Source organism: Pinus tabuliformis, chromosome 1_2 (assembly GCF_031772625.1).
Source record: "Pinus tabuliformis cultivar Carrire ecotype Pingquan chromosome 1_2, CPIR1, whole genome shotgun sequence".
In the NCBI taxonomy this organism is placed as follows: domain Eukaryota; kingdom Viridiplantae; phylum Streptophyta; class Pinopsida; order Pinales; family Pinaceae; genus Pinus; species Pinus tabuliformis.
Genome location: NC_142298.1, coordinates 608,790,711 through 608,817,704, shown reverse-complemented (window position 1 = coordinate 608,817,704; position 26,994 = coordinate 608,790,711). Strand labels below are relative to the sequence as shown.

The 26,994-nt window shown below is 34.0% G+C and overlaps 1 protein-coding gene and 1 pseudogene across 1 annotated transcript; one reads left to right on the top strand and one right to left on the bottom strand.

Moving 5' to 3' along the window:
- The first annotated feature begins 10,535 nt into the window (after positions 1-10,535).
- LOC149207103 (uncharacterized) lies at positions 10,536-13,468 on the top strand. Its single transcript, XM_089397926.1, has 3 exons — positions 10,536-12,057; positions 12,186-12,521; positions 12,687-13,468. Exons 1-3 carry the CDS (start codon positions 10,536-10,538, stop codon positions 13,466-13,468), a joined length of 2,640 nt encoding a protein of 879 aa, XP_089254052.1.
- A 6,939-nt stretch (positions 13,469-20,407) lies between these two features.
- Positions 20,408-26,994, bottom strand: part of LOC149207102 (ABC transporter B family member 15-like) — a 28,560-nt pseudogene continuing 21,973 nt past the window's right edge.

The following is a 26,994-nucleotide window of genomic DNA, read 5'->3' as shown; positions in this document are numbered from 1 at the left end:
TGTAGGTGCTAGAAGGGGTATGAGACAAATAAATACAAATGGTATCAGAGAATTTGTCTTGAATTCACTCATGTCAAACACAGTCATGTCAAAGGGCCATGGCCATGGCCATGGCCTACCATCTATTGCTAGAAATGTAAAGGACATGAGGTTTCATGGGAATATTATTTGTAAGACAACATGGTATAAGATACATAAAATTCCTCAAAGCACATTCTATAACTACCAACATTATTTCCAACATGGATAGATCAAAGCTATTCAATGTAACACCAACACATGAAAAGCACGAGCTCACATAGTGGGAGCCATAGAAATATTGCACAAAATTGTAATGGATAATTTGGATTTTTCACCAAACCAAACACGTCAAGTCGAAGAAGATGGAACATCTGCTCCTTTAAGATTTTTTCATTCGACTTACATAAAAAAATATTTGTTAAAAGAGATCAATGAGGCTCTTCAAAAGCTCAGTTACCCATCAATATCACAACCAACAATGAGCAATATCTGGAATACTAAGTTTCGAGATGTGGCATTTTCAAAGAACACCAACTTAAGTAAATGCAGTGAATGTATTGTGTTGAAAGCACAAATGAAAAAGAGTTGGAAGAAAAGGCACGAGGTTGGTTGAAGAAACATAACAAGATTGTTATGCGTGGAAGATATTGTTACTATGCCCATAGAATTATGTCAGAGTGATTTCCAAAGGAGTATTTGAGAATTATCCATGATAAAATGGACAAAACAAAGACTTCAATCCCAAGGCTACGTGTCAAATCAAAATCTATTGTAGGAACAAATTTAGGTTTGTCATTGACAGGTATGCTTACACATGGGCATAAGATAGGAGGCTTTGGTCATTTCTCCCTACCATTTGTCCATATGGGATCACAATTTACTATTACATCCCTTGCAAAGTGCTTAAGGGACCTTGAAGACCCACAAATGGATATGTATGGTGATCTAATTGATGAAAGTGGAATGTCAAGAAACCCACTTACAAATCCATTACTTGACACCTCTATTTACTCGAAATGTCAAGGGTATAGGGATGATTTTATATCTCATGGAAGTTCAAAAACTCAAAATGTTGATTTTAAACCTCTTCCTCCACATTTGTTGTTACAGTTGGACAATGCAACAAGTGAAAATAAGAATCACTACCTTTTCATGTTTCTATCACTTTTAACTGCACTTGGTGTATTCATCACTATTGAGGTTGGGTTCTTGCCTATGGGGCACACCCATGAAGACAAAGATGGAACCTTTGCAAGAATGTCTTCCAAACTAAAAGGTAAAGGTATTTATTCTTTACCTGAAATAATGGATAGATATCGCATAATTGAAGAAAATCGAGTGTTTCTACCTACACTTATTGACAAAGTCTATGAATTCAAAAGTTTCCTTAATGGATCATTAAGGAGGGAAAAAAATGCACTAGTTGGACATCTTAATGTCCAATACTTCCAATTTCTTATACTCAATGACGTTCCAGTACTAAGGTACAAAGAATCAATTAGAGATTTTGAGTGGTCAGAACTAGTTGAATTGTGGAATATAGATGATGAAGGTCAACCTATAATTCCCATGGGGAAGCCATCTTTCTTAGCTTCCAAACAGAATGATGTCTATTTAAAAGAACTAAAGGAAGGGATAACATCATACATAAAAATGTAGAAAGACACTATTGGGAATGAGGATTCACCAATTGTTACAGAGGAATGGAAAAATAAAGTAGTGTATTGGGAAAATGTTCTTGATACATTACTTGGAATCTATAATGATCACATAATAATAGATGGAAGTGCTTCATCTTCTGAGGATTTCTAGCCCAAGACAAGGCACATTGTTCATGTTGATCGTAATGCACTCCAAGTAATCTCAAGTATTATGGACGGATATTTTGATAATGCGATAGATGAACCAATATATGATGGACCCAAATGCAACAAACCAAAGCCAAAATTCAATCCGATGATTGATGTTGAGAAAGGAAAGATGTTGCTAGTTAGATCAGGAAATAAGGATGCAGGACAGATGATTTGGATGGAAAAATCCATCTTAGATATCTTTAGGGATAATGAAAGTGAGAATCTTCATGTAAATTTTGACTTTTGGAAGCCTATGTCACAGGAATACAATGGAAAATTTTTAGAGCAATATTGGGTACCAAATCCTAACGACACAGAACTTGGCTCTATTCCAATTAATACCATAGTGTGGGTATTGATGCCAAAGAAAGAACATTGCGAGAAGAAAAAGATAAATAAATATGGTGTAGAATCCATTCTTGATCTACTTGAGTGAATATATTAAGAGTAGGTTTATATGATTCATGAATATAATTTTTTTTTTAAGGATCTATTAATATACATTCAGACACACTTTTCCATATTTGTTGTATATCAAATATTCTCTTCATATTCTTTTTGAAGGAGTCTTAGATTATTTAATATTTCAATGTAATCATGTGCTATACAAATTACATGACAATGCCATAAAATATTTAAGTTTTGAAAGCTTTATTTGACCAACACGACTTCTCACCATATCAAATATGCATAACCAAATTCAATAATGTGCCTAAAAACATCTTCTAAACTTGGTCTATTAAAACAACAGTGGAGTGCCTAATTAGTATTCTATTTAATATAAACCATTTAAACACTTAATGAATAGATGTGAGACACTTGATATAATGTTTGATGTGATTTTTACTTAATTTTCCTTATTATAATTGATTTAAATCAAATTCACTATTTTGTTGCACTCTAGTTTATAAAAAAAAAAAAATTTTGATCATTGAAAAACACAACTAGAATTATAAAATATTTCCTCTTATAGATTTTGAAGTGGTGCCAAGATTGTACTAGTATAATTAATTTGTAATCAACTTAGGAAAAGTAGTTAAGTGTCAATTTAAAATGGTCAATAATAGTAAGAAAAACGATATTAATATATTGTTAAATAACTTTATAGGTAAGATTTTTTTTACACAATCTAGTATTCACGAGTCAAATTTAATACATAAATATAAATGTTAATGATAATATAAATAATGTAAGGAATCTAAGTTTTAGATGAATGTTAATATGTTCTTTTCAATATAATATCCTTAAACATTATAGGAATAACAACTAAACATTTGTAATAAATATCTTAGTCAATTTTCTCTCTTTCTTGTTGTATTTGAAAATAATCAAATTGTACTACTTTGTTACTATTCTAAACCATTATTGATTTTGATCATTAAAATGATTACTAATTGAGATGAGAGGCTTGTTTTACAACCCAATATGGGCGGATGTGTAAGTTTGTCTGTTTGTTTGTTCCCCTTTAAAATAAAAATTATGTTCTAAATAGAAAAATATAAAAATGAATATTTTGTAAAGTAATTAAAAGTAAAAGAAATGTGTGAATTATATGTTTAAATCTTATACTTTTCAAAAATATTTCAGCTAGACATACAGAGAAACTATTTTAAGATTTATGTTAACTAATTTATGTCAGTATCAACTTCATATATATATATGTATATATGTATATATATATATATATATATATATATATATATATATATATATATATATATATATATATATATATATATATATATATATATATATATATATATATATATATATATATATATATATATATATATATATATATATATATATATATATCTAAGTTTTTTATGGTTTAAATTTTTATTTGATCGTATATATACTCTATTTAGTATTCAAAAATACAGTTTCAACAATTAAAAATAACACATTGTATCTTTCACTCTAAAAATTTTTGCATGTGAAGAGATTTGATCCCTACATCTGCACTTAAAATGGATCTATGATGGTAAATATTGGACACATTACTATGATCATTTGTCATTAAATAACTTTATACATTATATATAGCTTGCATATTAATCTATTATTCATTAAGTAAGCCTCAACCAACTTCGTTTTTAACATAAAAATACAAATAATAAATAAAAATAAATTATGCTAATACTCGCATTCAACATTTAATTTGATCCAAAAAAAATATTTTCTCCTTAACTCTAAAATGGTGCAAGCTTCCTACAATAGTATGTAATGATGATGGTGATAATGATGATTATCATCCACTAAGACCAAATATGGTATATAAGATGGTAAAAAAATATTACTAAAAGTTATTTCAAATTTTATTGTTATGCTAAGAAAGCATTAAAAGAAGTGTTTCAGAATCATCATAATTTTGTTTAGTTAAACAATCAATATGGTTGGTAGCCTCACAAATATTTTGAAATTTAATTCCAATATTTTAAATTGTGCCAACATTGTCTTATTAATAATCGTAACTTAACATATACATGATATTTACTATATCAGATTATAATTAAATGAGTTAATAATAGTTACATACACATCATTATTTTCATAAAATAACCTCAACCAACTTATCTTTTAATATAAATGATAAAAAATATTAGAATAGATAATGTAAGGAATCCAAGATTAAGATGTGAAATATTTTCTTTTTCAAGTTTATATAAATTTGTTTTATAAAGTTTATCATGATAATTTTTACACAAAAAATGGTGAATATCTACATTAAAATTAGTGAACTAAGTGACTTTCTAATTCCTCATTTTGGAAAAACTTAATCTAGTTAATGTTCTAAATAATGGTATATATTGGACACATTACTAAGATCATTTGTCATTAAATAACTTTATACTTAATATATATCTTGCATATTAATCTATTATTCATAAAGTGAGCCTCAACCAACTTCTTTATTAACATAAATGTACAAATAATAAATAAAAATAAATTATGCTACCACTCACATTCAACATTTAATTTGATCCTAAATTTATTTTTCTTCTCAACTCTAAAATGGTGCAAACTTCCTACAATAGTATGTAATTATGATGGTGATAATGATGATTATCATCCACTAAGACCAAATATGGTAAATAAGAAGGTAAAAGGATATTACTAAAAGTTATTTCGAATTTATTGTTATGCTAAAAAAGAATTAAAAGAAGTGTTTCAAGATCATCATAATTTTGTTTAGTTAAACAATCAAGAAGGTTGGTAGCGTCACAACTATTTTGATATTTAATTCCAATATGAGTATAAACTGGATGATCTATGAGAGTTTTTTAATCTTCAACCATATTACTAGTTTTACAAAGGTGATAGACTTTTAAATTGTGTCTTAGCAAAAATCGTAACTTAACACATACATGATATTTACTATATCATATTATAATTAAACGGGTTAATAATAGTAACATACAGATCATTATTTCATACAATAACCTTAACAAACTTATATTTTACTATAAACCATAAAAAATATTAAAGTAGATAATGTTATATTTGGTAGTCTCGAGATTATCAAGATCAATTGCAAAGATGGAAGAATAAATATATTCTCTTCAATAAAATTATAATCAATTAGTTGCCATCATCACATCTTTTATGGAAATTCTTATTGATCACCATAGTTTTATTAAGAAATAAGAAGATGATCTATTAGCCCCATGTGAGCGATTAGAAAAATTTCAACATTCAATAGCACAACATCATTTAGATCCATGACCTACAAGAAATTATGCCAGCTCCTCTCAGTGCATTGTCTCAAATCTGAATGAACTAGTTTTGGAAATGCAAATGGATCTTCCCCATTGAATTTATGCTTCTCTTCAACTAACTAAGTAATATGGAAGTTAAGTGAATTTTCTAAAAAATATTTACCTTCAAGTTTCCTAATTCAATTGTCATTTCAACCTAACATTTTGGGATATAGAAACTAGAACATTTTTATTTAATCTTTCAAACAAAAATCCGATCTCTTTTGATATACTATTATCTCTCACATACACTCCGAATAAAAAATTCTCAATTAACCTAACATTTTGTAATTTAAAAAAATAAATTAAATTCCACTTTTTATCATAATTTTTTAATGTCAAATTATTATTAAATTATATATTTTGGTTTATTCTTTCATTATTTTTAACATTTATCCATATTAATATTTTCAATTCACACTATATAATTCAAATGTTAAATTTCAAATTTTAAAAATTATTTAATATTTTTAATTTATATAAATATCAAACTCAATAGGTAATTTAAATCTAATTTAAATCATTTTTAAAAATAAATTGTATATAAAATTTAAATAATGAATATTTAAAGATAAAGAAATGTCAACTCTGAAGTGATATTATACTCAATTATATATCACCAATCATTATTGTGAAAAAAAATAATATTTTAACCTCAAAAATGTCAAATTCACAATGTCATCTATCCATCGTTATTATGAAAACATATAAAACTTTTTCTTCATGTTTTGGCAAAGTGGAATAACATAATAAAAAATATATTATATTTCAAAGTTAACATTTTATTTTAAATAATATTCATGAAATTTTATTGTCAATTTTTTAATATTAATGTTTTTTTAAATGGGATTGAGTTATGAGGATTTGAATTTTAAATTTTATTGTTTATAAAATATTTTATAACATATTAGTTGCCCATTAAATTTGTTTATGGATTTCTAATATTATAATTTTAAAATTATATATATATATATATATATATATTATTTTTAATATTATATTTTTAGAATTTAAAGTGATGGTACAACTTATACGTTAAATAGATCTTAAAAAGTTTTATAAATTATGGGTTTTATGGGAGAAATCTTGTGTTAACTCCACCATCGAGTGCAACGTTTAGGGAGTATTTTGTGCGAAACATACGAGAAACAAAAATTTCACAAAGCCTTATAGTTTATAGTAGAATGAAGTGGTATTGCTACTACTTTTACCTTCGATTTGGTTGTAGGTGCCTTCCCTCATTTTGTTATTGGAATCAAGTAAGAGATTAATCAAAATCTTTTAGCATTTTATTTCTATGCTAAAAAAAAAAGAGAAACATTCGTAGAACATCATAATTTTGTAAATTTAAAAGGTAAAAAAGGTTGGTAGTATGACAAATATTTGGAAAATTAGACTGAATGTGTGTATAAAATGGGAAATCTAAGAGAAAATGATTTTCATCTTCAACTCTCTTAGGATCACACATGTAACAAATTTTTTCCTCCCATGGCATTTTGGGAATTGACCAACCCCCAATTTCAGTATGGACCTCATGAGAATTAGTTCATTTCTTGACAATATTCATTTTCTTCTTAATACTAGTTAATATAGCAAGATCATTTTGGTTTTTGGGAATTAGATTAATCACCTCATTAAAATATCTTTCGAATTTATTAATGCTTTAAATTTTTGTTTATTATAATTTTTTTTTAGGACTAACTATTTGTATTACCTTCGAAACACGATATTACATGAAATAACTAAAGGTTTTAGATTGGTTAGTCATTGGGGAAGCTTGACCATGTCCAAAAATGTATCTTTTTAAGAGAGGCAAAAGACAAGATGCCACCTAGAAGTTCAAAATGCAAACTACATATGCTGATAGTTGGTCCTTCAATTCCATGAGAGGAAGACAAAGAAGCATGATAATAATAAATTGAATACATAATAAGAGTGAGTAAACTAGGAAAATGGGCTTGAATTTGTTGAACCTAGATCATCTCCTTGTTGCTACTCAGTGAGTACACAATAGTAGAGGGTATTGCAAGGTTCTTCTCTATGTGCTATAGTCATTGTTCCTGGTTTTCTATGTGTTGATATAGATGTTCCATGGACAGTAAAAGATCCTCTTTTTTCTCACATTGATCAAATATATATATATATATATATATATATATATATATATATATATATATATATATATATATATATATATATATATATATATCACACACATAAGAATTTTAAGCAATACATCCACACAATGGACCTATGCTGGGATAAGAAGTTATGAGCACGAACTTCATATCCCAGCATAGGTCCGTTGTGTGCATGTATTGCTTAAAATTCCCATTTGTGTGCCTACTATTAAGCATACATCCATTTAGCCAAATATGTCATTACCTCTATGTTCGAAAGAACATGCCATTGGTTTTCTCCTTCCAATTCTGCACGAGTGAGTTCTTCTTGAATAGGGGGTGAGGTGAGCTCTCAAAAGTGAGTCATTTTGTTCTCAACTCTTAGTTGTGTCCTTCTACTACCTTTATTATCACACTCTTGACAATGCATTTCACCTTTGCAGAAATGAGCTCTCTCGTAGGGAATGGTAGTTACATGAGGAGGAGAGTATCACTAAAGAACTAGGAGGAGGGGTGTTATAAAATGGACATAAGTGAATTTAAGTGGAAGCTCTATTAGGAAAGCTTAGCTAGGACCTTGTTCCAAATAGTGGGAGGAAATCAAATGAGGGCTAGAATGGAAGATAACATGCTAGAAAAGGAAAAGTATAGAGAAAAGGATAATCACAAAGACCAGGGATCCAAGAGAGAGTGGAGATCCCATAGAAGAGAAAGGGCTTAGTGATCAAAAAACAGGAAGTAAAAGCCAATTCACTACCAAGAGTTTGATTAAAGATATGAACACTAGCTGAAAAGGGATCAAGAAATAACCAGAAGGTGAAAAGTAGTAACTTTCCATGGTGTATGGTTTCAAGTGTTGATATTCCCAACCGAGATCTAGGGAGATCGATGAAGTATTTTGTAAATTTTTTTCTTGAAAAATGATTTGAATTGCTAGTCAGAGTTAAGAAGGGAAAGCACTAGCACCATAGAGTAACATTTGCTAACAAGCTAGCACCCCTTACCTTGAATTTCTCTAGTAAATAACAGAGATCCCGAGCATTGCAAAGCACATAGGAGTGGGTTAAATTGAGGTGACCAACAAGAGCCTAGATCCTTCACTTAAAAAAAACAGTTTATAGAGCTCCTTAATTAGGTATTTGAAGGTCCCCTCCTTTCCTAATAGCTTTATAACTAAGGTCGACTCCGGGATTAGTGCAACGAATTATTAAGGCCCCTTGATGAAGGAAAAATTATCTTGGTTACATAAGGCGAGGAGGTCATGGTATTAGAATTTGAGGTTCTTTGTTAAAGGAGGTAGATTTGGCAAAGGTCTAGAGAGCTAAGGTGTTGCACCATTTGTATAGTGTTAGACAACATATGGGTGGTGTTTGACATGCCATAATCAATATGCATGGTTAAACAATTAAGGGGATGTGGTGCCACGTCTCCCAATGATACAGCTAAGTAGGACGACAATGACCCACCTCCCACCCATGTGCATACAAAACACCTCATCCCGAGATATTTTCATCTATTATATTGACTTTTATTTTTTCATTATATTTTTTATATAATAATTTTACTCAACTATGTTTTCTAAATTTTATTTTATATATATATATATATATATATATATATATAATATCACGATGGCTATTAATTATTATTAAAATTGAACTGAATTTTCTAACTCTAAAAGGATAAATATTTGTGGATCTCTCTCTCTGTCTCTCTTTCTCTCTCTCTAAATATGTTGAAAACATTAAAGTAGTATTTCAAAGTAATCATAGTATTTGTTAAATTCAAAAGATTACGAAGATGTTCAATGTAGCAACTATTTAGAAAACAAAATTGTATAGAGTAAATAGATAAGAATATTATAAGAGAATTCAATTTTCTTTTTCGAATTTTTTAATATATCAAAATAATAAATTCTTTCGTCCCAAATTATTTTGAAAATTCCCAAACATAAAATTTCACCATAAAATTTATAACAATAATATTTTTTTTTAATAATATTTTTCTTCTTCTTTATACTTATCAAAACATTTTCTATATAAAAAAAAAAAAAAACACTTTTTAATATTTTAATAACCTTTTTGATTTTTCCATAACTCTTTTTATATAATAATATTATTAATATATTTTTTTTAATAATTTAAATATTACCCAAATTTATTTTCTGTTAACAAATTATTCTAAATAAATAAATAAATATTACATTATTTTTTTGAATTAAATATGCCAAATCCAAAATGTTAATTTTTAGTCGCTTTTAAATCAGTTTTAAAAAATGGCATCAATTATTAGATTTAATGTTTTGAAAAATAAAATAAGGAAATAATTCTATTATATTTTGACCTTTAAATTTTATTCCCAATAATGGTCATTCCATTTTTCTTATTTTTTAATATTATATTTTTCAAATTAAAGGGGTTTTTTATCATGTTTTATCATAATTAAAAATATTTTAAAATTTCTTACTTTGATATATTTTCATATTTAAATTTAATTTTGTAAATTTAATTTAATTTATAAATACAAAATTATTATTTTATATATATATATATATTATTTTTTAAATAATTTTAACATATTTTATTTTATTTAAATTATATATATAATATCAATATATATATATATATATATATATATATATATATATATATATATATAAAACTAAAGATGAGAAACTACCTAGGGTTTAGCACTGTTTCTGAACAGGTTCACCAACAGTTCTGGCAGCGCACAGAGACCGATTAATTGATCTTCTTCTCAGAGGCCGTGTTCTGGCCCGACAAATGGCAGACGGGGGGTCCACTGGGACCCCATCTTACAGAGAAATAGTCATGCAGAAACTCAAAACTCACGAGGGTTTCAATATCTCTGGGTATGAAGCTCGAAAAGACAGCTCTGGGACAAGTAGCGACAGAGCAACCCAGGGGCAAAAAGATCCAAATCACGGATCAGAAATGCCAGGAAAAGTCAGCAACAGGCAGGAGAACCACGGGAACAAACCGAAAGCAGGCCAAAATAGCTTTGACCCAATAATCTCCCCCTCAGATGAAGAAAAGGAACACAGCGAGGGAAAACGCCCCATAGATAACGAGGATAAAACGGAAGCTTCCAACCTCAGCCCTAAAAATACCCTGCAAGGAGTCTGCAAACCCAAAAAGAAGGAAGCCCTCCGAGTGGTCTTCTCAGATCCAGACATTCAGGCCTACAGAGACCACATGATGGAGCATGCAATCATTTGTAAATTTATGGGTCTGTGGCCAACAGAAAGAGCTCTCTGCCAATGGATCAAGCAACACTGGCAACCAAAAGGTGATGTCAGACTTCATCTCAGAGTTAAAGGTTTCTTTACTATTGTCTTTTCTAACCTAGAAGACAAGGATAGGATCTTCGATGGAGGGCCTTATTTCCTTTCATCAGCTGGCCTCTACATGAGGCCTTGGAAGGCAAACTTCGTTCCTGAAAAGGAAACCTTCACCCAAGTCCCTGTATGGATTCGCCTCTTCTCTTTACCTATAGATTACTGGGGCCTAGCAACTCTAAAGCGCATAGGAGACCGACTTGGTACCTTCATTAAAGCCTCTGAGGCAACGATTCAAAGGAAGTACACTTCCTGTGCCAGGATCTGCGTTGAAATGGATGTCTCAGGTGCCTTACATGAAGGACTGTGGCTAGAGTTCAGAGACGAAGATTACTTTCAAGCTATCGACTACGAACAGATCCCCTTCCGCTGTAGGAAATGCCATGAACACGGTCACCTTGTAAGGGAATGCCCATTAATCAAACCAGTGGAAGAAGCCAAGCCTGAGCAGCCAGCCAAGAACCAGGAGGTTTTCAAAAAACCAAAATCACGACAAAGGACCTACAGGAAAAGAGTAAACAAAGCAGTGACAGATCCCAGCATAACTCTTAATCCCTTCAGCATTCTGGACTCAGAAGCAGACTCGGAAGGTAACAACAAAGAGACAAGGCTTCCAGAAGCTCCTCAAAAAAATAAGACAGACCACAGATCAACGGATGCAGAGGAAACCACTGAAAACACAGCAATACAAACGCATGAAGTAGCAGATGAACGAGATGAAGACACAGACATGCTAACAAGCGATGGGGGAAGCGAAGACCTGGAACTCAATGAAGTTCTAGAAAAAGAAGGGGTAAACCTGTCAGATATGGAAAAGCACTGGAGAACACAAGGGCTGGAAAATATCCCAGAGGAAGAAATAAAGAAGATCAGCGACCTCTTCATAGCAAGACAACAAGCGGCGCTAGACAAGCAAAAGAAAAGATTAGGAATCATGAAAGGCACAGGTAACCAATCCAAAAGTCTTTTTCTTCATTCATTAGGACGGAAGCAAAATAAGAAAAGAGGCTGAAGGACGAATGGAGAGGTTCTTCATGATTTGGGTATCTTTATGATCAATTCAGGCAAAATGAAGGATTTACACGCCTTCCTGTCCTACCAATAACCACATCATTATCAATGAAAATCATCTCCTGGAATACAAGAGGGCTTAACAGCCACGTCAAACAACGCCTTCTCAAGAGGAAGCTACAACAGGAAAAGCCAGATATTATGCTCATTCAGGAAACAAAATGTGCCACTGATGAGCTGGAGAATATCACCATAAAGTTAGGGAAAACTATCAAATATATAGACATAGCCAGTCACGGATGGGAAGGAGGCATTGCAACCCTCTGGGACTCCAGAGTAATAGAAATCACCTCCATGGAAGCTACCAGATCATACATCGCCACAGAATTTCAATTAACAGGTAATTCTGAAACCTACCTCTGTATAAATGTCTATGGGCCTCAGCGTTTAGAAGATAAAATTTCTTTCCTGAACTCGCTAATGAAGCTAAAGCTAAGATACAAATATTCAAAGATCATAATGGGAGGGGATTTCAACATGATTACCTCCCTCCTGGAAAAAAAAGGAGGCCTTCGGCGTCTGAACAAAGACTCAGAACTCTTCATTGATTTCATGGAATCCGCCCAACTGGTCGACATCCCCCCAAAAAATGGGCTCTACACTTGGAGTAACCGAAGAGGAGGAGAAAACAGGATAGCCTCTCGCCTTGATCGTTTTTTGATCTCAGAAAACATCTTACTGGAAGGAACAACCGTTGACTCTGATATCCTCCCCAGTGGGGGATCAGACCACTGGCCCATCGCCCTGGAAGCTGCTTTTCTAGAGACTCCCAAAAACAGGCCTTTCAGATTTGAGAAATTCTGGCTAACTCACCCAAATTTTCCAGAGCTGTTGAAAAAATGGTGGGACGAACCCAGAAATGTAAGGGGGACCAAAATGTTTAAACTTCAGTCCAAACTCAAGTACATCAAACACAAAATCAAGGATTGGAATACAACCGAGTTTGGTAATATTTTCCAGGAAAAGCACAATATAGAAGACCGCCTAAGTCAAATTCATAAAGACTGGGCTTCGGGGATTAACAGGGAGGACTCAAATGAACAGGAAAAGATCCTTATGCAGCAATGGCAGCTTCGCTGCCAACAGGAAGAAATCCTTTGGAAGCAAAAGTCTCGTATCCAATGGTTGAAGGAGGGAGAGCAAAACACAAAGTTCTTCCATAGATCGACGATGGATTATAGGGGGGCAAATAAAATCCTTAAGCTTACCAATGCATCTGGAGAAGTCATTCAAAACCACAATGAGATCTCAACTCTGCTTACCAGCCACTTTAAGCAAATTGCCTAGGAATCTCAAGAAGATCGTTTGGAAGCCAGAGAGGAAATAAGACAGGCCATACCCAAAATCATCACTCCAGCTCAAAATGCCTCTTTGTTAAGAAATATCTCTATGGAGGAGGTGGAGGAGGCTGTAAAGGACATGCCAAATGATAAAGCTCCGGGACCTGATGGTTTTACTATAAACTTCTTCAAAGCTTGTTGGCAAACTGTCAGAACAGAGGTATGGGAAGTAGTTGAAGATTCAAGATGATCTGGCTCAATTCTTAAAGCCCTAAACTCTACTTTCCTAGCCCTAATCCCCAAAGAAGAGGAAGCCAGAACTCCGGAAAAGTTTCGCCCCATAGCTCTGTGCAACGTGATTTATAAAATTATTTCTAAGGTCATTGCTAACAGGCTTAAACCAATCCTCCCTGACATCATCTCAGAGGAGCAATCAGGCTTCGTGGAAGGCAGACAAATTCTGGACAACATCCTCTTGGCTCAGGAGATGATACATACTTTACAATCCAGAAAAATCCCTGGTATGATGATTCAACTCGACCTTTCAAAAGCTTTCGACAAAGTAAATTGGAATTACCTGGAGGCCACCTTAAGTGCTTTTGGATTCGACATTCGGTGGATCAACTGGATCCTCGCCCTGGTCAAGTCAACAAACTTCTCTATTCTGGTTAATGGTTCCCCCTCGGTCCCCTTCTCTCCTACCCGCGGCATAAGGCAAGGAGACCCACTGTCCCCCTTCCTTTTTGTGATAGTCATGGAAGGGCTCAGCAGATATATTCACAAAGCCAAAGCGGAAGGGAAAATCAATGGATTGCGCCCTTTCCCCTCCACCCCTGCAACCACTCATCAGCAGTTTGCCGATGATACTATGCTGCATGGCTCTCCAACGATCAAAGATGCCAAGGCTTTCAAATCCATCTTATCTATATTCAGCAGGGCATCAGGTATGGACATAAACCACTCCAAATCGACTATATTTTTCTTTAATACTCATGTTTCAATTTAGAACCATCTTACTAGCATCCTAGGCTTTCGAAAAGGTTCTCTTCCCTCGAAGTATCTGGGAGCTCCGCTCACCACTAAGCCTTGGCAAAAGCTTCACTGGGAAAGGCTCATAGCAAACATGGAAAAAAGATGCAAACATTGGACTCACAGGGCACTTAATTTTGCGGGACGCCTAGTTTTAACTAAAGCTATTCTTCAGGCCATACCTCAATATATGCTTTCTATCCTCCCGGCGCCTAAAGCAATCCTGCAGAAAATCCGATCCATTCAAAGATCCTTTCTATGGAGTGGCAGCGCAGAGAAAAGGAAATGGGCTCTCGTGGCCTGGGACAAGGTCTGTAAATCAAAACTAGCTGGAGGTTTAAACCTAATCGACCCCGACACTAGCAACAATACTGGTGGAGCGAAGCTGTGGTGGCGCTGGCTGAAGGAGACTAACCTCCCCTGGGCCAGACATTGGAAAGAGAAATACACTCCCAACTGCAGAGACCAGGACCTCATAAGACTTCAGGCTTTGCCAGAAGGTTCCCCAATTTGGAATTTGGCAAAAAAGAATAAAAATCTAATCCAAGAACACAGTTTTTGGGAGATCCGGAATGGGAAATCTGCCCTCTTTTGGGAAGACTCCTGGCAGCAGCACCCAAAGCTTGAAAACCCAGATCTTGCAGCGTACAAAATTAACTGTCAGAACAGTGGAAAGCACTCCATCCATCACTACTGGAACCCTGATAGCCAGGATCAGGAATGGAGAGAATGGGCCCTCCCAGCCGCAGCAAACCCTAATGAAGAAAACATTAACCTTCAAAACCTGCTTCTAATCCTAAACAAAAGAAAAATCAGAATAACCGCAGATGAGGACAAGTTGAGATGGGGGCTGAAGGGCAATGGCAACTTCAATCTCAAAGAAGCCAGAAGGCAGATGGAATTCACAGAGCAGGGGGAGGACGCATCTTGGTTCATCAAGGTTTGGGACCCCCTCTTCTGGCCAAAAATTCAAACTTTTCTTTGGCTTCTCATGCGGCGAAAGACCCTCACTTGGGAAAACCTGCAGAAAAAGGGATTTGAAGGCCCTTCTTTTTGCCCTATGTGCAACCAAGCCGCTGAAACCATGAACCACTTATTCAATACATGTGAGTGGGCGAACCTCATTTGGCAAGAGATAGAAGCTATCATGCAGCAAAACAGCAGAGATTTAGACTCCATACACAACACTATTAACAATTGGCCAAGCAATTATTCAGAAAATCCTCAAATCAACAATATTTGGAAAGCTCTACCAGGTTTTATTACTTGGACTTTGTGGAAAGAAAGAAACAGAAGGATTTTTCAAAGCGAACACAGGAATTTTGAACATTTGAGAATTACCTTATTCCAGAACATCCGCCAATTAATTCTGGTAAAAAGTAAAGCCGACCCTGCCAGACGAATCTCGCCAGAGGAACAGAGAATCTTAAATGCTTTCAACATTTGCACCGGCCAAAGTCTCGTCCCCCAGGCCAAACAGAAGAACATTAACAGCACGCTAAAAGGATGGACTCGGCCCCCTGAAGGTTTTCTGAAGTTAAATTTCGACGGGGCCTCGAAAGGAAACCCGGGCCCAGCTGGTATAGGAGGCATAATCCGAAACCATTCAGGCGAAATTCTCCATATTTACAGCACAGCTCTGGGTGAGGGCACCAATAACGAAATGGAATTCGCAGCAATGGAAAAGGGGTTAAAAATCCTTCATAGAAATCACACAGAAAACGCAGTAATTGAGGGCGACTCTGAGATAGCCATAGCAGTGGCCAAGAAAATATACAGGGGCACTCCAATAAGCAAAGTAACGAAGCACTGGCGCCTGTCCATGGTCACAGACAATATTGGGAATTTGCTTGGAAGAATGAAAGGCCTCATCTTCCAAGCGGTAAGGAGAAAGGCAAATTCGGTCGCCGACCACTTGGCTAACCATGGGATCGAACACCCAGCTGAAATGGTGGACAGCTGTTGGCAAATGGTGGAAAATCATCATTTAAAAGACCGATGCTCTCAACTCGCTCGTTTAGATTTAGTGGCTGCGGAAAGGGCAAGTCAGCATTCCGTTTAATAATCTTACACAAGTACATGGATAGGCCGACGGGACTGGGGCCATCAACTCCTAATAACTACCGCAGGACAAGCCGGTTGAGGGCATTCATGAATATAACAGGTTACAGGGATTTGTACAGATACATGATCCAGGATGACATAGCCCGACACAGAAGTGCTGGATGGAGGGACACGTGGCACACTCAACATCGAGCAGGAGGCGGCGAAGGAAAACATTCCCAATCAATGAAAAACCCCTCCAATTTTTCGCACAATAACATTTATGGTGATCGGACAGGCAAGGATCACACTGCGATCCACTCCCCAGCTCGAAACCTCCCCGCCAATTTCTATATATTTGCTCCTGCTCTCCATTGGAGCATCATGTTTCATGCGCTCAGAAGGCAGAGTCTCCATTTTTGCATTTGCATCCAGGAGAGAATCAGTCACGAAAGGTTTCTCATGGCGGGCAATAGCAGCCGAAATCAGTCGGCAAACAGAGATCTGCAGACGGCCCGAGAATTGTTTGAGCGGAGAACATCTCAGAGGAATAAGAGGAAAATTATAGACTTGGAGGCCTCTGCTCAGGAAGAGGAAGCCAAGCTCTCGGATCACCAGCTCAGCCAGGAAGTCGACTGGTTGCATGACCCTGGTACGCCCAGCACTAGAGCAACCCAATTTGTCCGCACTCAGGCCGAATCATGGCGTATAAAGACCATCTTGGCAAAGGCAATGGACGTTCAGGGGGAACAGGCGGAGCAACTTCGCACCCTCCAGCAGTTTGCAGCCACGATGACAAAGGAACACAGAGCTGTGGTCGAAAGCAGCGAATTCAAACTCTGCGCTCTGCATCAGGAGATGGATTCTATTAGTAAAAAGCTCTCTGTTCTGATCAAGCTCCTCCAGAAAGTCATTGAGAAGGATAGCAAGCCCGCTGATTCGCCGAAGGGAGGTCCGTCGTGCATCCACCAGGCCCAGGCCCCCAGGCACAGAGAGGCGCATGCAACCCCTCCCAACAACCATGATTAGTCTTCCCTGTCCCTTTGTGGGACTCTGCTATATTTTCTGTTACTGTGTTTTTCAGATATGTGATAATCAGTTTTTTGGGACCAAGTCACCCTGCGTGGTGTTATTCTAGGCAGCTCTAGTTCTCTCTATGTCTTCTATAGCTCTCTCTTCCTTTTTCAATCTGTTGCTACTGAGTAAGGCTTGCCATGCAGCCAGCAATCTGCCTCGGCAGAAGTTTTGTACTATATGTTTTACTTGTTAATACAAAAGCTTATTTACAAAAAAAAACTAAAGTTGAGAAACTAACAATTAAGTAATTATAATATTATTAAACATTGTATTAATATTAGTAATACTAATATTTATATTAATAATAATAATAATATTGATAATACTAATACTAATCCTAAAAAAAAAACGAAACAAAAGGCGTAGACAAAGGCGGAGAAAACTAGGAAGAGAGAGTGGGAATCCAACAGCTACTAATCAACTTCGAACCAATTTTATACCTTAACAAATGGAAAGAAGAATTAAGGTATTGAGTTTTTATCCTAATCCTATTAATTTTTTTATAATTTAATTTTTAATTTATAAAAATTATAAAAACATTAAATCCAACATATTGTTTACAAATTATTATTATGGAAAAAATTTAGAAAAATATTCACCTATTGTTTACACGTTATTATTATGAAAAAAATTAGAAAAATATTATATAAATATTTGTATTCAATGTTTTCAGAAACATGCTAGTTTAATATAAAATAGTTAAGATGAATGTCAGAATGTGACATAATAGTGCATAAAATTTACAATTTAATGTTTTGTTTGGAGAATCTAACATAATGACATCACTATTAAGGACTCCAACGAATTGACATTTAATGTCTCGTTAATGTTTTGCAACTAGTGATAAGGATGATTTTTTAAGGAAGGATATCTCTATAAATGTAATGAAACATACTCTCAAAAATTATTGGCTTTATCCCCTAATCACTTAAAATTTATACTTTCACCATAATTCATCAATAAAACCCCATGGTCCATTGCATTTGTGAAACATCAATTGTAATGATACACATGATGAGAACAATAATCCACACCATTTCCATACCAAATGAGGCAATGTTTGTTGAGGAAAATCACTAACATAAGAGCCAAAAGAGCCAAATGCAACATTGATGGGGATAATCTAAGAGATTAATTGGAACTAATACTATTGATCAAATAAAATCACAACAATACATTTTGAGACATTTTAATACCCATCTAGATATTATTTGCAATTGAATATGAACCATATATAAAAGCTATTAATTTTAACTAGAATTTGTACAACTTTTAGATGAATAAAACATGCATTTATGAGACTTCTTTGACTATGAATAATGGAACCTATATACACAAGAAATAGCTCATACATAGGTTTTACTATTGAGTTGTCCAAAAGTTTATCACTGATAACTCATGGGGAGGAGAGCTTTGACCCCAACAAGCTATTCTAATAGTGAAAGCTCACATGTACAACACTTTTACATGATCTTGTATAGCACCAGACTCGATGTAAATTATAATACCTACGTGCAAGAAAACAAGGTTTTGATTAAAAAAACATCTAAAACTTCAAATATTTTACTTAAAAAAAAACCAATCATATTATAATACATCCCATATTCATACCTACAAGAATTTGATATAATCCAATCACATTCATAACCCTAGGATTCAATAATCTCATATGAAGACTCATGAGTTTTCTTCCTCACTAGTTTGTTATGAAGACTCATGACTTTTCTTCCTCAATAGTTTGTATAGGCATATACAATTGCATGGATCACAGGGATTAGGTTTAGAATTCCATATTTGATATTGATCTTGATTAAGATTTTTTTTTGGGTTTATTAGTTTTTCGAATCAATGTAGGAAAATTATATATATATATATATATATATATATATATATATATATATATAGAGTACATTCATTAGTAATTAAAAAAAATTATTATAATATTTATTTTTTAAAATATTTTATTATAATTTATAAAAAATAGTTTTTTAAATTATTTCTTATTTTATATAAATATATTTTAATAAAATTTTAACTTGGAAAATATAATTCTTATTTGTTTCAGTTTTTAAGTAAAGGATCTTGTTCTTGTTCTTGAGGAGTTGTTTAGATTATTTTTAATTTATTGTTTGGTTGAGAGATTATTCAACTAAGTGATTATATGGTTAAGATAAAATTTCTATCTTTAACTGATGTATTTATATGTGTTTAATCTAATGTAAGTGATAAATTTTAATGTGCATTTAAATTTTCAAATTAGAATAAAAGTCAGTAACTCTATGGATAACTCCATTAAAGAAAATCCTAGCATAATGAGAGAGTTTTTTGCTATCTGATTAGAAAAGGGGTGTGTTAAAATAAATTATTTTGTATGTAATTTCTGTTGTGAAGTTTTTTTATCTTTTTGGTGTGTAAGTGTGTAGAGTATTGAAAACAACAATTGTGCTCTCTTAAGAGATGCGTCTGGCATTTCAATGCACTAGTGAGTACCGAAGCCTGGCAAAAAAGTAAGCCTAATCACTGCGTTGTCAGTATGAAGATTGCAATCGTCATAATTTAAATCCTACTCCACTAATAAAAATGCTATAATGTTGCACATTTTCCCCTTCATGGTATGCCACTAGGGATCCTTCAACTCAGAGCGGGATTACGAATCTAGGAATATGATTGGTGGCAGGGGATCATATGTTGAAGTTGCTGCCCAATTGTTTCGGTAGTTAGATCGGTGGACGAGTAACCAATGACAAAGAATTTTTATCGGATTCTAGTAATTGGCCCAGGAAATCATGTCCTACAGCTACAATAATTCATTGACACAGCTGACAATATGATCGACGAAGTTGAAGACAGGGTCCTGTTCTAAATTGATATTACTGCCAACGACAGTTGTTGTTTCTTCTGTTGCAAGAGTGAGTCGTGCATGAGAGCTACATGAGTGTTTGCGAGTTATGTGTATGCCTGTGGCATAAGTTGGACATCATACATTTGAAAAGTTGTGAACTCGTATGAATGAGTCCCTTTTGTCTTAGCGCAATAGAAGCATGGTAGAAATGAAGTTTTTGTGGAGCGTTGTTTATCACTGATATAAGAAAACATGAACCTAGAGGAAGAGACTGCTGATGAGGACCTCATTCTTAGAACGAAATTGGACCTATCAAGGAAATTCTTAAATCTATTCAACTTGGAGGAAAGCAAAGTGGAGCTAGTGCATACATTAAGATGGTGTTCCATTGTTTTAATTGTTTGCAGAGTTGGCATAATGACTAAGACCAAACCAATCACGTTGTCAGCAAAGCATTAATTCCTATTATTACCGAGTAAGCAAATTGGTTTAAGGATCTAGAGGGATTTATAGAAAGAATCAAGTGCAGGTAAAAGCTTAATATGGATGGTTATTGAGTTAGTTTGACAATTGTGGATCTAAGGAAGGATCCCTCATTTGTTGAAGATATGAGAGTAGCGTTCTAGTGAGGTTATGCGATAATTTGGGATGTTGTTTCGTAATTGACTATGGAAGATCCTTCATTCGGGAGTTCAAGGGTGGAACTTGGAAATCAAATTTTCCTACTACATTTTTTCAAGGGTTAAGAGAAAAATGCATGGAGTTAGTAGCATAGAATATTTCAAATTGATAATGATGGACAATTATAATGGTTGACAGAATCATATATGCGCATGACATCCTAGTAGACTGGTGGTTGTGATGGTTGCAATGGTTGGGCACTCATGCATTCTGGTGGATGGTTGTTCATTTATATGGATGCCAACATATTCTTTTGTCATGTTTGACAACACCTAGAATTCGCTAATTGAGGTTGTGACAAGTAGTAATTAAGAGGGGGACTTGGAAAATATAATTCCCACTTGTCTTGGTTTCTAAGTAAAAGATTTTGTTTCTGTTATTTAGGAGTTGTTTAGATGATTCCTAGTTTAGTGTTTGGTTGAGATATTTACTCAACTAATTAAGTGATTGTGTGGTTAAGATAGAATTTCTATCTTTAACCAATGATTGATGTATTTATATGTGTGTTTAATGTAATGTAAGTGGTGAATTTTGGTGTGCAATTAACTTTTTAAATCTTTATAATTTTTATGAGAAAACAATTATCATCTTTCATATTAAATTTTAAATCGTCTAAATTAATCCAATTCAAAAAACATTAATTTAAATCTTACATTTATGTAAAAATATTTCTTATATTCAACTCTACATATTTACAATTCGATATAAAATTTAAAAATATAAAACCTCTTATTTAAACTTCCATATAAACTTTTTTGTGAAAAAACTTAAAGTCCTTGATATATTGGTTTGCTCATTATATTTTCTAATGTCTCGGTCTTGTCCTATCTTATCCTGAAAATGTTTTGACTTGGTCAAATTACACAAATAAAAATAAGATAAAATAAAATCAATAATGTGAAAACATTTTTACTCGCTCATAATAAAATAAAAATAATGTTAAAAAATATTCATGATATTCGCCCTGGATATTGGGGAATGGTATGAGAACCTATGGTATTAACCCATAGTATTCATACGTAATATAGCCTATTTAATGGGGGAAATTAAACCAGCTTAGATCTACCAAGCACTCACATAAAATAACATATTATGAAGTGGAAAAATTAATTGCATACTAAGGGATAAGGACTTGCATAAATTTTGGTGGGTAGTACCAACTAGTAAGTTTGCACATTTAATGGTGGTTAAGTATATTTGTTTACATCTTATTCCTATCCATTTTTTATGCAAATGCTTCCTTGGTATGGATGGTACGTATGTTATTTATGTAAGTACCACTATTTTACAATTAATAATGAAAAGTCATGGCATACATATCTAAAAATCATGATATAAATATAACAATTACATCCATAATGCGAGGACTCACAAATTTTAGCATAAATATAGCAATTATATCTATAATTTGAGGAATAACATTCTATTGTGCAGTTATTCAATTTATTTTTTCAACTATAAAATTTCTTTAGACCAAATAACATTTTTCATAACATTTTTTCTGATTAGTTTTAACTAAAATCTAACTTGAATTTAACCCTAATTTTTTCTTAAAACATTAAATCTATTTATATTTTAAAAATACTTTTTAAAAAACAAAAAATCACATTCTTTCTCAAATTTAAAAAATTCTATTTCATCTCCAACATATATATATCTATATATATATATATATAGATATATATATATATATATATATATATATATATATATATATATATATATATATATATATATATATATTATAATATAGAAAGTAAAATATGCTCACAATATTTTACAGGCTCTTTAAAAAAAACGTCCCCGTCAAATTTTCATTGGAGAAACAGAGTTAGATTAAAATTCCAATCCTACTTTTATGTTTGACGATCCATATTCTATACTTAGGGGAAGGAGCAAAGAAAGATTTACGACGTCGATCACAAGGGATACTTCTGTGTATGAGGCAGATAAGAATCTAGTGATGGCGTCGTTGCATGTTGATGAGAGAGTAATATGGATTGCCTTCTATTTTGCCCAACAGATATGAATGACTCCCCTGTTCAATCACATTCCCGTCTTGAATCATAGCAATCGAATCTACGTTCTGAATGGTTGTCAGTCGATGAGATATCACAATGCTCGTTCTCCCCACCATTAATCTGTCTAGCACCTCTTGAACGATCTTCTCCGACTGGCTGTCCTGTTGGAATATTAATTCCAACTGCAGGCGGACGTGGACAACGACGACATCACAAAACTGCTCAGCAAAAACCACCAGCATATCGGACCGCCTTCGACCAGCAAGCAGTTTCCGTATGATCGAGCCCGATACAATGTAATGCAGCCACGTGGTCCTCTCTATACGTCAGCAAGTCTGACATTTTGGGACGTAAAGTTCAGCATAAAGAGGTCTTCCGAAATCCTCCACCGCTGTCCGATTTGCTTCTCCGTCCTCCACCGTCCATCATTCAAACCTGCATACGAGCCAGCAATTAAATCCCTTGCGTGGAGTAAACTCAAACATTTGTTTGACCACCAGTTCCGTCTGCAAAAGAATTAAACTGAAGTTAAACCTTGTCGTAGAAAGTTGGTAAACATTTAATTTTTTATTTTACGGCACGTAATGTAATTAAGTGTGTTCATTTTAGTTCGGACATATGTTTTTTGTTTAAGTTTTTTTATATAACGAGCCAAACAAAGGGGAAGCAAGAGAATCAAGAATCATATGGTGTGAATAAAGTTTTTTGTAAATGTAATGAAAATTTTACTGCATATGTAAAAATAGTTTTACAGCAGTAATGTAAAAAGGGTTTTACAGCAGTAAAAGAAAATGACAATTTTCCCAACAGTGTAAATTCTTAGGTGGAGACAGAGTTTTGTTGAATGTATTTTTTTTGGTAAATCCCTCTCAGTAAAAGAGGATGAATATGTATCAGGCATTTTGTTTTAATGAATACAAATCCTTTATGGCTATGCAATACTCTGTTCTCAGAATTTTTTTTTTAAAAGCTTCCCTGTGCAAAAAGATCCTGTGGCAGAGAAGGAAACAGTGCATTGTCTCTGTGTGTTCAGTTTGTTTGTTTTTGGGATTTTACTAGAAAAATCCCCAACAGTGGTATCGGAGCAGGCTTAGGCTCTTTGAAAGTGTCAAAGAAGCTGATGGAAAGATTCTTGTTGCAGCAGAGAAAGCTTCTCCAGCAGAGTGAAGTCTCAGGCAAAAGAACCCAGGTATTCCTCAAAGTTTTTTTTCTGTGTTGTTGTTGAAGAAACAGTGAGTCATTTTAAAAACACAGTCAGGTATTTTAAGCATAGTTAAGAATGGAAAGGTCAAGAGATAAAGTGTGCAAACCCCCTAAGGTTGTGTCTCCCTCTTCTATTAAAATAGAAAACAATCTATTTGAAAGCATTCTATTTGAGGTTCCAAGGTTCAATGGGAACTTTGATATATGGGAAATAAAAATGAGGGCTTTCTTAAAGTCTGAAGGAATTGAAATCTGGGAATCAGTGATTGATGATAGCAAGAAGGATAAAGAATCCAAGGAGTATAATGCAAAGGCAGCAAAGACTATCTTGGATGGACTGCCTGATTCTGTGAAGAAGAATCTAGGAAAATATTCATCAGCAAAGGATATATGGGACAGACTTCATATCCTTCATGCAAAGGGAGCACTGATCATGACCATCAGTGAAGAAAAAAATTCTAAACCCATCATAGAAGCTGAATGTGAGAAGGTTGACCTCATCAAACTTCAAGTAAAAGAAAGGGATGAAGAGCTTGTCAAGCTTAAGAAGGAACTTGATGAAAGCAAAAGGAAACATCATGAAGAAGTCATATCCATGACAAATCAGCTGAATAAATCAAAGAAGCAGGAAGATGTCTTGACAAGTCAACTTGAACAAAGGCCCAAGAGAGTGAATAAGCTTGTAGAAGAGATTGGACAGTACAAGGTAGAGGTCTCCTCCCTTAAGTCTGAATTACAAGAAGCTAGGAAGCAGGCACAAGAAGCTGAAAAGAAAATGGAGAGTAGTCAAGTAGAAATCTCCAAAATGAAGTCAGATATTATCTCCCTCAAAATAGTAGCAGCTGAAGCTACTCGTAGCAAAGAAGAAACTGAGGAACAACTTGCAAAGAAGAATAATGAGTGTGAAAAATTGGAAGAAGAGATTGTCCTCCTCAGGAAAAAGGTTGAAGGGATGAACAAAATCATGAAGAGCTCTCAAGCCTTGGATGACATGCTCAGCTATCACAGATCTCCATCTGATAAATCAGGACTTGGGTATGTAGGTGAACCCTCAAACAAGAATGAAAATGCTTTAAGCAAAGGAGATGTGAAGAAGCCAGAAAGAAATGGTGATGCTCCTAGTTCCAACAAAGGCAAGGAGAAAGATCAAGGCTACAACAGAAGAAATCCTACTCCAAGTAGAAAACCAGCTCCAAGAATTAATGTAGCTGATGTCAAAGAGGTAAGAGGTAATGGTTATCATCAAAGGATCTCAAGGCAGCAAAGCTTCAGAAGCACATCAAGGAAACCTCCATCTCCCAGGTACCAAAGTTCATTTTATGGTTATTGTTACTCTTGTTCAAACTTTGGTCATATGGCAAAATACTGTAGAGCATTTCATAGAGATAGATGCTGTAGTCTCCGACAATCTCCAAGAAATAATTTTACAAGAAGAAATCATGAATTCTTATTCATGAACAATGTAGAATGTTTCAAGTGTCATAACATTGGGCATATGGCACGTGATTGTAACTTAACATGGGCTCTTACACAAGCTAGACCCACACAAAAGAAGAAAGTTACACAAGTATGGAGAAGGAAAGAAATACAGTCTGAAAGCCCCTTGAGCTCCCTAGTTGATCTAAGTTTCTTTTAAGAAAACTTTGCTGAAAGAAAACAATGCATACATTAAGGGGGAGCACGTAATTATTAATCATTATTGCTGAACTGTTTTAACAGTCATTCTTTGATGAAGATCGTGTTATAGGGGAGAGATATGGAATTAAATCTGCCATAAAAGAAAAGAAGAAAAGTCTGCAGGGCATGGAGATTGCGTGGAGGATGTATTGCAGCGCAGCAGAGCGCAAATGAATTTTTTTTTGTTGTTAATCCCTCTGAAATGTAATATGCAGCCGTGTTGAAAAATGTAATTTGTTTTTTCACATATGCAATGCAATATGCACAAAAGTGCGGAGAAGAAAAAGGGGCAGCGTTGAAATGTGAAGTGCAGCAGCGCGATAAGAAAATGAGAAGCAGTAGAGCGCACAACAGTGTGTGAGTGAAGATGAAGATGAATTCGATGTGAATCATATGCATTGTATATGCATTGTAATGCAAAGCAAGGAGACCCGCACAGCAGTGCGAAGGCAGAACATAGAAAAGGGGCAACATGGAAATTTTTTTTGTGGAACACATGGATTGAAATGCATAGCAATGGAATGTAGTTTTCCTTTTATGTAATATGAGAGAATATACTCACAGAAGAGTGAGTGTAATACACAGCAGATGGAAGTGTTTTGTATTGGCAATGAAAATGCAAAGAAGTGAGAGGAAAATGAAGGAGGAGCATGTAATGTAGAAAACGGAAGCACGCATCAGTGCAATCATGAAATTTTTCACACAGCAGTGTGAATATGAAAAATGCAGCAGCATGAAGTTTTTTTTTGTTGTTGAAAAAAAATGAAATGTAATGGGCAGCAGCACATGTAAAAGAAAATTTTCTTTACAACAGTAAATGTAAGTGCAGTGAGTGTGTTGTTCATTGAACTGAAATTCAATATATGCAACAGCAGTGTGAGGAATTTTTTACGCACAGTAGTGTGAATTGCAGATGCAACGCAATAGCGAGTAAAAACTCAGGGGAGACAGACTCTATGG

Bases quoted from the DNA above. Each gene is read 5' to 3' on its own strand.
- LOC149207103 (XM_089397926.1), top strand. From the start codon at position 10,536: ATGGCAGACGGGGGGTCCACTGGGACCCCATCTTACAGAGAAATAGTC. The intron at 12,058-12,185 runs GTAACCAATCCA...GGCAAAATGAAG, and splicing joins AGGAATCATGAAAGGCACAG to GATTTACACGCCTTCCTGTC. The intron at 12,522-12,686 runs GTAATTCTGAAA...TGGAAAAAAAAG, and splicing joins CACAGAATTTCAATTAACAG to GAGGCCTTCGGCGTCTGAAC.